Source organism: Mobula hypostoma, chromosome 7 (genome assembly GCF_963921235.1).
Source record: "Mobula hypostoma chromosome 7, sMobHyp1.1, whole genome shotgun sequence".
Lineage (NCBI taxonomy): Eukaryota > Metazoa > Chordata > Chondrichthyes > Myliobatiformes > Myliobatidae > Mobula > Mobula hypostoma.
The window spans coordinates 148,686,866-148,697,831 of NC_086103.1; the positions used below are offsets into that span (position 1 = coordinate 148,686,866).

Genomic DNA, 10,966 nt, shown 5'->3' on the forward strand with positions numbered 1-10,966 from the left:
ACCTATCAAACTATACTCAGCGGCTTGGCCTCCACAGCCGTTTGTAGCAATGAATTCCATAGATTCACTACCCTCTGGCTAGAGAAATTCTCCGGCTGTTCTGAATGAACATCCCCCTAGTCTGAAACTTTCCTCGTACATTAACTCTTTCATTCTGGGAGTCATTCTCATGAACCTCCTCAGGACCCTCTCCAATGCAAGCACATCTTTTTTTAGATAAGGGGCCCAAAAGTGCTCACAGTACTCCCAAGTGCAGTCTGACTAATTCCTTATAAAGCTTCAGTGTTATATCCTTGCTTTTGTATTCTAGTCCTCTCGAAATGAATGCTAACATTGGACTCTTTACCACCAACTCAACCTACAAATTAACCTTTAGGGAATCCCACCCCAAGGACTCCCAAGTCCTTTTGCATCCACGATTTTTGAATTTTCTCCCCATTTAGAAAAGTTTTTTTTTGTTTCTTCTCCCAAAGTGCATGACCACACATTTCCTGACACTATATTCCATCTGCCACTTCTTTGCCCATTCTCCCAATCTAAGTCCTTCTGCAGACTCCCTGCTTGCTCAACACTACTTGCCCCTCCACCTATCTTCATATCGTCCATAAACATGGCCACAAACCCATCAATTCCATCATCTAAATCATTCACATATAATGTGAAAAGAAGTGATCCTGACATCAACTCCTGAGGAACACCGGTAATCACCGGCAGCCAACCAGAAAAGGCCCCTTTATTCCCACTCTTTGCCTCCTGCCAGCCAGCCAATCTTCTATCTATGCTAATACCTTTCCTGTAATACCATGGGCTCTTGTCTTGTTCAGCAGCTTCATGTGCAACACTTTGTCAAAGGCCTAATGAAAATCCAAGTAAACAACGTTCACCGACTCTCCTTTGTCTATCTTGCCTGTTATTTCCTCAAAGAATCCCGTCAGATTTATCAGGCAAGATTTCCCCTTAAGGTAACCATGCTGACTTTGGCCTACTTTATCATGTGCCTCCAAGTACCTTAAAACCTCATCCTTATAATAGACTCCAAAATCTTCCCAACCACTGACATCAGGCTAACTGGCCAATAATTTCCTCTCTTTTGCCTCCCTCCCTTTTTAAAAGAGTGGAATGACATTTGCAGTTTTCCGGTTCTCCAGAGCCATTCTAGAATCTATGCCTTCACAATCTCTTCAGCAACATCCTTCAGAACCTTCAGGTGTAGTCCATCCAGTCCAGGTGACTTACCTACCTTCAGAACTTTCATCCTCCCATGCGTCTTCTCCTTAGTAATAACATTCACTTCTGCCTCTGACACTCTTAAATTTCTGGCATAATGCTTTTGCTTTCCAAAGTCACTCTGCCACTCCTTGTGCCCCATTACCGCCTCTCCAGTGGTCTGATATTCACTCTCACCTCTCTTTTACTCTTTACATATTTGAAAACACTTTTGGTATCCTCTTTTATATTATTGACTAGCTTTTCTTCATATTTTATCTTTTCTCTCCTTTTGGCCTTTAGAGGTGTCTTCTGTTGTTTGTCAAGATCTTCTCTATCTTCTACCCACTAACTTTTGTTATATGCCCTCTCCTTTGTTTTCTGCTGTCTTTGACTTCCCTTGTCAGCCATGGTTGCCTCATCCTCCCTCTAGAATACTTCTTCATCTTTGGGGTGTATCAATCCTGTGCCTTTTGAATTGTCCCCAGGAACTCCGCGATTGCTGTTCTGCTGTCATTCCTGCTAATGTCACTTCCAATCAACTTTGGTCAGCTCCTCTCTCCATATAACCATATAACAATTACAGCACGGAAACAGGCCAACTTGGCCCTTCTAGTCCATGCTGAATTCTTACTCTCACCTAGTCCCACCGACCTGCACTCAGCCCATAACCCTCCATTCCTTTCCTGTCCATATATCGATCCAATTTAACTTTAAATGACAACATCGAACCTGCCTCAACCACTTCTGCTGGAAGCTCGTTCCACACAGCTACCACTCTCTGAGTAAAGAAGTTCCCCCTCATGTTACCCCTAAACTTGTGTCCTCTAATTCTCAACCCATGCCCTCTTGTTTGAATCTTCCCCACTCTCAATGGAAAAAGCCTATCCACATCAACTCTATCTATCCCCCGCATAATTTTAAATACCTCTATCAAATCCCCCCTCAACCTTCTACGCTCCAAAGAATAAAGACCCAGCTTGTTCAACCTTTCTCTGTAACTTAGGAGATGAAACCCAGGTAACATTTTAGTAAATCTCCTCTGTACTCTCTCAATTTTATTGACATCTTTCCTACAATAATATCTCGTGCCTCAATAATTCCCTTTACTCCACTGTAATACTAATGCATCTTATCTTTTCTCTCTCAAGCAGCAGGGTGAATTCAATCATATTATGATCACTGCCTAAGAGTTACTTTATCTTAAACTCCCTAATCAAATTTGATTCATTACACAACACCCAATCCAGAATTGCCTTTCCTCTAATGGACTCAATCACAACCTGCTCTAAAAAACTATCTTGTAGGCATTCTACAGATCCAGAACCAATCTAATTTTCCCCATCTACCTGCATATTGACATCCCCCATGACTATCGTAACATTGCCCTTTCACATGCCTATTCTATCTCCCATTGTAATTTGTATCCCACCTGGCTACAAATTTGGAGGTTTTCATAACACCCATCAGCTTTTTTACCCTTGCAGTTCCTTAACTCTACCCACAAGGATTCTACATCTTCCAAACCTATGTCACCTCCAAGAATTTGATTTCATTTTTTAACCAGCAGAGCCGCCCCCCACTGCCTATTTGCCTGTCCTTTCGATACAATGTGTACTATGATTTTCTTTCAGCTTCAACTCAGTGATGCCCACAATATCGTACTTGCCAATCTCTAATTACGCTACGAGATCATCTACCTTATTCTGTATTCTGTGTGCACTCAAACTTAACACTTCCTGCCCTGTATTCATCACCCTTTTCGATTCTGCCCCCATGTTACACTTCCCAATGACTGTAATTTTTCCCTATCATCTGCCTGTCCTTCCTCACATCTCACTACACACAGTAACTACTTATATACCAACTACCCCATCCTCAGCCTTCCCAACCTTACCAAATTAGCTCAAACCCTCCTCAACAGCTCTCTAATTTATGAAGTACCCTTTAATTTCTAATGAAACTATTTTCAAATTTAGTTTAACAGAGAAAGAAGAGCTAAAAGCACTTTGGCAGTAAAAATGTTTGTAGTCAATTACCTAATTCGTGGCCTTTGAAGTAATTTGCACAATTTTCTGAGAATTTAGAAGGAAAGTACTTTTTGCTTATTTTTGCAGACAACTCTCAGAGGAAAATGCAACACTTCACGAATACGTTGAGAAGGAAAGCAAGGAGAAGAAAAGACTCAGTAGAACCAATGAGGAGCTAGTCTGGAGGCTCCAAACGGCTGAACCTGTTAGTCCAATCAAAATATCCTCCTCATCTTCAAACTTCCAGTGCCCTCAGGGCACACCCCCACCTCCAGCAGTCAGCACTAACCCGAGATGATGAAAAGGTATCAGAATGAAAATACATGGGCTACCTTGATGTTATTCATGTTATCTCTGGTGCTCAGCTGTAACTGCTGAATATCATGCTTGGTTTTGCTCAAAGTAAAAGTCACCATTTGTGCTTTGAGCACACTTACTGGCATATAACAATAAGCAAACCAAGTTGCTTTTCAATCTCCAGTAGGTCTTGCTGTCGAAGTCACTGTCAGTAATGCACTTTTGAGTGCATTGTTTCCAAATAAAGTTGTATGCTATGAAGTTTGATGTGGGGAAGCTCTTCCAAAACTCTTCCAGGTCTACTGTTTATGCCTCTTATTGAACAGGTATGCAAAAGTCAGATTTTTTTCTGATCAAATGGGCTTTTAAAATATTTGTACCTACGTCCAAATTTATCTTGTAGTGTTCCCTTGAGTAACATTTTTAAAAGTTCAGGATTTTTGCTTTTTGCTTTTAGTATTGGACGAATGTGCAAAATTATATATTTTTTACACAATTGTCGAAGTATTTTGGCTTGTTGCCTCTTTTAAAATATGTCCCAAACAGACTGGTTATCTGAGTAAATCATCCACCATAAAATCACTGGATGGAGGAGGAAAAGAAAGAAGTCATGCAGTCTACTCTAAGTGATGCTGCTATCATTGGGGTTGATACCAGCAGCTTGAGGTGGAACGCTCTGATCTTCAATACTGCGGCAGCTTTTAAAGTACACTTCAAAGCTGCTGATTTATTTTGCAATGTGTGCAAGAATTCAGAGAATCCGTTGCTGTACAGAAAAATGTTTGTATGTAGTAACCGAAGACCTGCTTCTGCTGTTGATGTTTTCCTCCTCTCCAGGAACATTGGTCAAGGAAGTGCATGCGCAGCGAGTTGCAAGTTGCGATTATGTAATTCAATGAAAACTCTGAGGATACTGAAAAGAAAGCTGAGTAATTTCTAATTAATTAACACCTCAAATATTCATCTAATGATCCTAACATTCATAAACACATTAATAAACAGATTGCTAAGAGACAATTCTCCCTCAAAGATTACCCAAGGATCACCAAAGCAAAACCAGCGAACCAGTCTGAAAATTACTTCATCTTGCGTATCCAGCTTGCATTACAGACCCAGTTCTAGGTCACCCTTCTGTGTGAGCTGATGTCCTGAAAGTGCCATAATGTACCAAATAAATCATAAAGTACTACAGCACAGTAACAGGCCCTTCAGCCCATCTAGTCCATGCCAATCAGACATTCTGCCTATCCCTATTTACTTGTGCCAGGACCACGTCCTCCCAAACCTCTCTTAAATGTTAGAATTGAACGTACATCTACCATTTCCACTGGCAGTTTGTTCCACACTAGCAACAGGCTCTGAGTGAAGAAGTTTCCCTTCAGATCCCCCTTGCATATTTCACTTGAACCAATGACCTCTGGTTCTAATCTCACCCAACCTGAAGTGAAAAAGCCTGCATGCATTCACCCTATTAATACCCCTCTATCAAATCTCCACTACATTCTGGGGAATAAAATCCTAACCTATTCATTTAACTCAAGTCCCAGCAACAGGCTTGTAAGTTTTCTGTGCACTTTTTCAAGGTTATTGGTGACTTTTCTGGTAGGTGACCAGAACTGCACACAATAATCCAAATTTAGTCTCCCCAATGCTTTGGATAACCTTAACATAACAACTTCTGCACTCCCTGCCATAATTTACAAAGACCAATGTGCTAAAAGCTCTCTTTACTACCTATCTATCTGTTTGCTATTTTTAAGGAATTATTGATCAGTATTCTCGGCTAAAGAGAAAATGACAATACTTTAACAAAATGGTAGCATGTTTTTATAAAGGTCAAGAACGAAATCAGTAACATTCAACACAGCAGCTGGGGCTGAATTAAAGTGAATCGGATATCGATATGGATGAGAGAGAAATGCTGAAAAGGAGCCTCAGATATAAAAAATAGCAGCATGCACTCTTTTTTTATCAATCCAATGCATTAAAATCCTAAAAGTCAGAATTTAGTCACATTACACATTTGGGAAACAGCAACAGATGAAAATAAAAATAAATACATTTGAAATACAAATGAAACAGAAAATAAAAAGAACGCTTAATTAAAATTGAAACTAGTTTAGATGATTGCTGTCCAGTCCTTGCAAATTGGGAAATAGTACCAAAATATATTAAGAAACATACATTTACATCAAGTCCCATTTTGTGAAGCATTTCACAGAATTATTATTGATACAAGTTTCAGTCAAATGGATAGCTTGATCATTATTCTAGAATACTGCACTGTTCTGCAAATTCAAAACTGAACTTGGGCTGTGTAAGGACAGAGACAGCAGTGCTTGAGGTGAAAACTGCAATTCAAATGTTGTATTTGTCAAATATGAATGCTTAATGAAAAGTTTAAATTGGAGCCACTGCAATTCAGTTGCAGTCAGTTATGTATTCATTTCCACTTTCCTCATTAATTGAATCCATAGAACAAATGACCATTAGTTGTTCTTAAATCCAGAATAAGCCTCAATGAGACTGTAGCATTCTATTAATGCTTTTGGTGTATTCCACCATTTTCACCCTTACCTGAACTGACATTGGTGATCTTCACCAGTACAGTTACATAGTCACAGTGCTAAGTAGATCCTTTCAATGGCATGCTGACATACTGTGTAGTTGTGGGGGATTATACATGGAGACTGTGTGACATGAGGATGTATAATACAGGTAAGTCAGTTCCTGAAGCACCACCACAAACTTGCATTCAGTGCACCCCATTTATGTGATTCATTTTGCACCTTTACTGAGACTTTGTCCCAATCACAATTATCATTAACCCTTCAATTCTTATGAACCCACTTCAAAGGGGGGAAAGGGGCTACATAGACAATTTGAGTTTAGGATATTGATTCATTATTGGTGAACACTGCAGCCAAAAGTACATAAATGCTCATTTGACGTTGGTAAAAAAAAATGTCTTGGGTATAATGATATGGAAGAATTATTTTGTATGTAAGCATACTATACTTGACCGAGGTGTGTGCAGTCTATTCAGTAAATCATTATGAAAAACCAGTTTATTACAACCATCTGCAAATTTCCATCTACCCAAGTCTTTTTAATTATAAAACAAAATAAATACATCTTAGAAACCCAATGCTGTTTTTTTTCCTCCGGAAAGAAGCAAATGTGCACTACTGCTCTCCATTTTATCCTCTAACATGTTTTACACATGCTGTCATGTCCTTTTGGAAAGCCCATAAACGTTATCTATAACGCTTCATTAAAATTCTGCTATTTCTTTGAAGAGGTCATTCAGTATTTTTAACAATGCTTTGTTAACCCATAGTTTTCCAAATAACAGTTAGGTTTATTATAGATTGTACTATCCACAACCATTGTTAAGACTCTCGGTTCCCTGCCTTACTTGAAGAAATGTGTTATAACTACAGCTTTGCGTCTATTTGCTATAGCCACGTTGATTTAGCTTGATGTTAATATATTTTATTATTCAGCTATCCAAGTGTTATTACTTTGCTGAAATGAATTACAAACCTTTAAAACGTTTGCGTCCCAGAGCCAAAAATGGATATTTCTTTTCATCTTAAAATGGAAAGATTTTAACCTAAAGAACTTTTCTTTCCATTCAGAAATGTAGTCGAAGCAAATGGCAGCATTAGAGACATTTACATTTAAGTTTAAAATTCTTATTGGCTTACCTTCTGAGAAAAGAGAAACCTCCTTAAAATACAACATTCTTTGAAACCCATTCACTCTGGCTGCCAGTCATCCTGTACCTCGCCAGAAACGACTATCTCACAAATCCTATTGAAGCTGTTCATCACAACTGAGGCGTAATCTTTTCACTTGATAGCAGTGCCCTCACTGAGTGAAGTGCTTGTGGGAAGTCCTCTCAGTGTAGCAGGAGTTCCGAACCTGTGGTCCACAGGCTTCTTGCTTAATGGCATTGCTCCATGACATTAAAAAAGGTTGAGAACCCTACAGGTCGATTGACAGTTTCAAAACAGTAATTGCTTATTTAAAAACATTATACATTTAAGACTAACTCAGGTTTACTAAAGTTTACTGATGAAGGTGGCAGTAATAGCAAATCTACTGTACACCTCACACTTGAACTACATAATGCCATCTCTGGCTCCTCGATCGTCCCACATCATGGAGACTCAATGAGGGTCAACTATCGAATGGATGTTGCCAAGTAAACAGGTATCACCGTTGTTCTCCCCCACCACCAGCGCACTACTTCCACGCACCCCCGTCTAGCCCTCGTTACTGGCAGCTTTTTATGTGTTTGATCTGTAGCTTCCATGAGGTAGAGTTCCTTCAAGGTCACGGTCTCCTGTAATCAGCACAGCCATGACACAGCAGCTGTGAGCACACAGGTCTGACTTTAATATGTCATTCTATGTGCAAACTGATGGACCTCGCTTTAAACACATTTTTGCTAAGCTGTACAAATATCTGTGGAGGATCCAGTTGGATGTTAGCACTAGGTCTGATAGGAGTATAGAGTCTTTAAAGCAGATGAAATCTGGGCATTTCTTCCTTTAATTCATCACTTCCAGTCTTGTACAAAACATCCACAAAAACTAAAAAACGTCACCGTTTTCCTGAAACAATGGGCTTCTGCAGTGTGGAAGGCAGATGGTCGAGATGTTCAATTTCTTTGATGAAGTGAGGGACCCATCATAGATTACTCCAGCGTCACATGCAGAGGCCAGTTCAGCTGTAGGGTTACAAGTCAGCATGTGGGAAGCTGAGAAGGGTTACCAGTGAGAGAAAATGCTTTAAGTCGGAGCTCTCTGTACTCATCATCCCTCCTGCACTGCCTTACGTGCAGGCTAGCAGCCAAGGAAGGACATTCATATCAGATACCAGGCATCCTATTCCACACTGCATTCAGAGCACAGAGAACGATCTCCATACTCTCGCGTCATCCCCACCACTGATGCCTCATGTAGGTGGCCACTCTTACCAGAGCTAACATTAACATTGTAAACACTCTACTACTCAAACTCTGGACTGAATTCTCCTGTCTCTGTACGTACATTGCTGCTGGGGTACTTGGCCGTACATCACATCTTGCAGTAGCTCCACAGATACCCTGTTTGTCAATAGCCTTGTGGTGCAGGACCCTTATGCCCTTCTACATGAACATCATTTATGTTCTGTTCCACCAAACGGGTCACCTCGGATTTCTACCTCACCACTGTATGCGGAGGATCCTCTTCTGCATGGAGGAGACTCAAGTGAGAATAATGACACGTTGAAACATGGGCGATGGGAAACAACTGCTAGCAGTGCTAATGAGGGAAGGGAATAGCAGTGCAGCAACTTGACAATGAATGTTTGAGGTAACTGGATTTCTGGAAACATGAGGAAATGCAGAGACTGGCCAGGAGGGATGATATTTTGGAGTAGACTTAAGACTGCAGATTCACAGATGGGACTAATATAGTGATCAGAATGGGTGAACCTTCCTGCAGTCAAGGTAGGAACAAAGGACTACCCTTGCCCATTTCAACAGCAACTTCCAGCCATGTTTTCCTTCTGTTGGTATTCCTTTAGGACCACACAGCTCTCAACATTAGCATACCAATGCTATCCACATTTAGAACCTATTAAACAACGGAGGCTAGGTAGTGCACAGTGCCATCAGATGATTGACAGGAGAGGCCCATGTTAAAACTTGGCCCTAGAAGTGGTGACTCTGACCAAATTTAATCCCTTCTCAAATCATGAATTGCTAAAACCAAGTAGAGGGCTACAGCAAAAGTTCAAGGCACGATCCATTATTTCAATCCAGCCTGGTGCTTTAAGTCATTTGTGGACATGAGGCTCTCCAACACTGGAAATGTTGTCAGCTATCAAGGCACCAGAGACCAGAAAAGTGCTTTAATTACAAACTGTTTCTGTTCTGTGACAGGGTTTATCGATGCAGCAACTTGGAATCAGCAGTGAATTGTTTATTTGTTAACCACTGGGAACTAGGTAATCATATGCAAGTTAAACTGATATTTCTCAGCAATTTCAATACAGAGTCCTTTCTATTTTACAGGAGTGTAAATCTAATGACTATCCAAAAAATGTGTAATGTAACAAAAAAAATGAGTTATTTATAAAATCTACACTGGGTCTGTGTCCCATGGACACACAAAACACGAGTTTGATATGTAGAATAATTAGTGTCATTTAGTTCTAGTGTTTAACTATCTGTGAATAATTTGTATTTATTTCTGACAGATTGTATGAGAATCGAGAGTGATACAGCACTGTAATGTGTATGTATACATGTTCCTACACAATAAAAGATGAAAGCATGCTAACTCCAGTCCTGAGGGTGGTGCTGTTTATGTTTGATGTGTTAAATGACAAACATCACGTAACTGAATGATTTGTAACTCATAAATCGGAGACCTCTGCTAAAATTACATTGGAAAATAAGTGATGGCATTCAGCTTTAAAACAAATCCTGTGAATAACTCATTCTCCAAACCCATTAACTGCCATTAAGATGGTCAGCTGCAAGTTAAAGATATCTTATATGTGAGTAGACCCATAATATCCTTATAGCCAGTCCAGTATAAAGTCATCCACGTGACAATCTCAAACCAAACATTCATACTGCAGCCTTGGGGTCTCTCACCACATCTCCCTTTCTTCTCCACAGCAAAAGCACTGCATATACAGTGAAACTCTAATAATCTGCTATCTGCAGATGTATCTCTCCTACTGCCAAGCACGTCTACAGCAGACGCCATCTCCTTGGCCCTACTATCATTTGTGGAGCATCTGGACAGAAAACCCATTAACTATTGTTTATTGAGCTCAGTTCTGCCTTCAGCCCTGTAATTCCAAACAAACTCATCTTCCAACATGACTCTGACCAACAAACTGCAATCAGCAACATCTCTGGCACTATTTATCCTCAAATCTGATGCCCCATAAAGCTACATCCTCATCCCCCTACTTCCTATGCAAACACTTCTGTGTGGCCAGATTCTGCTTTAACTCCAGCTACAAGTTTGCAAATGATACCACCCTAGTGGGCCATATCTCAAATAACGGTGAGTCAAGAGTACAGGATGGAGATAGAGGACTTGGTGAAATGGTGCCACAATGACAATCTTCCCCCTCAATGTCGACAGAACCAAAGAACTAGCCATCGACTTGAGGGTGTGGTAGTTCACATGCTCGTTTGTATCAATGGCACTGAGATCAATTGTTGAGAGCTTCACTTTCTGAGGCTTAAACATCTTTAACAGCCTGTGCTAGTCCAATCACATAGATGCTACGGCCAAGAAAGCCCACCAGTACTTCTATTTCCTGGGAGGCTAAAGAAATTTGGCATTTCTCCTTTGACCCACATCAAATTATATCGATGGACTATGGAAAGCATCCTACCTGCATGCATCACAGCT

At 40.3% G+C, this 10,966-nt stretch overlaps 1 protein-coding gene across 4 annotated transcripts in view; it reads left to right on the plus strand.

Annotated features, from left to right (window-relative positions):
* Positions 1 to 9,860, plus strand: part of LOC134349645 (microtubule-associated tumor suppressor candidate 2-like) — a 452,095-nt gene extending 442,235 nt beyond the window's left edge. For all 4 annotated transcript variants that reach the window (XM_063054258.1, XM_063054261.1, XM_063054259.1 and 1 more), the window contains one exon: positions 3,324 to 9,860. In XM_063054258.1, coding sequence (XP_062910328.1) covers positions 3,324 to 3,534 — 211 coding nt within the window. In that variant the 3' untranslated portion in view covers positions 3,535 to 9,860. The remainder of the gene's footprint in view (positions 1 to 3,323) is intronic.
* The last annotated feature ends 1,106 nt before the right edge of the window (positions 9,861 to 10,966 follow it).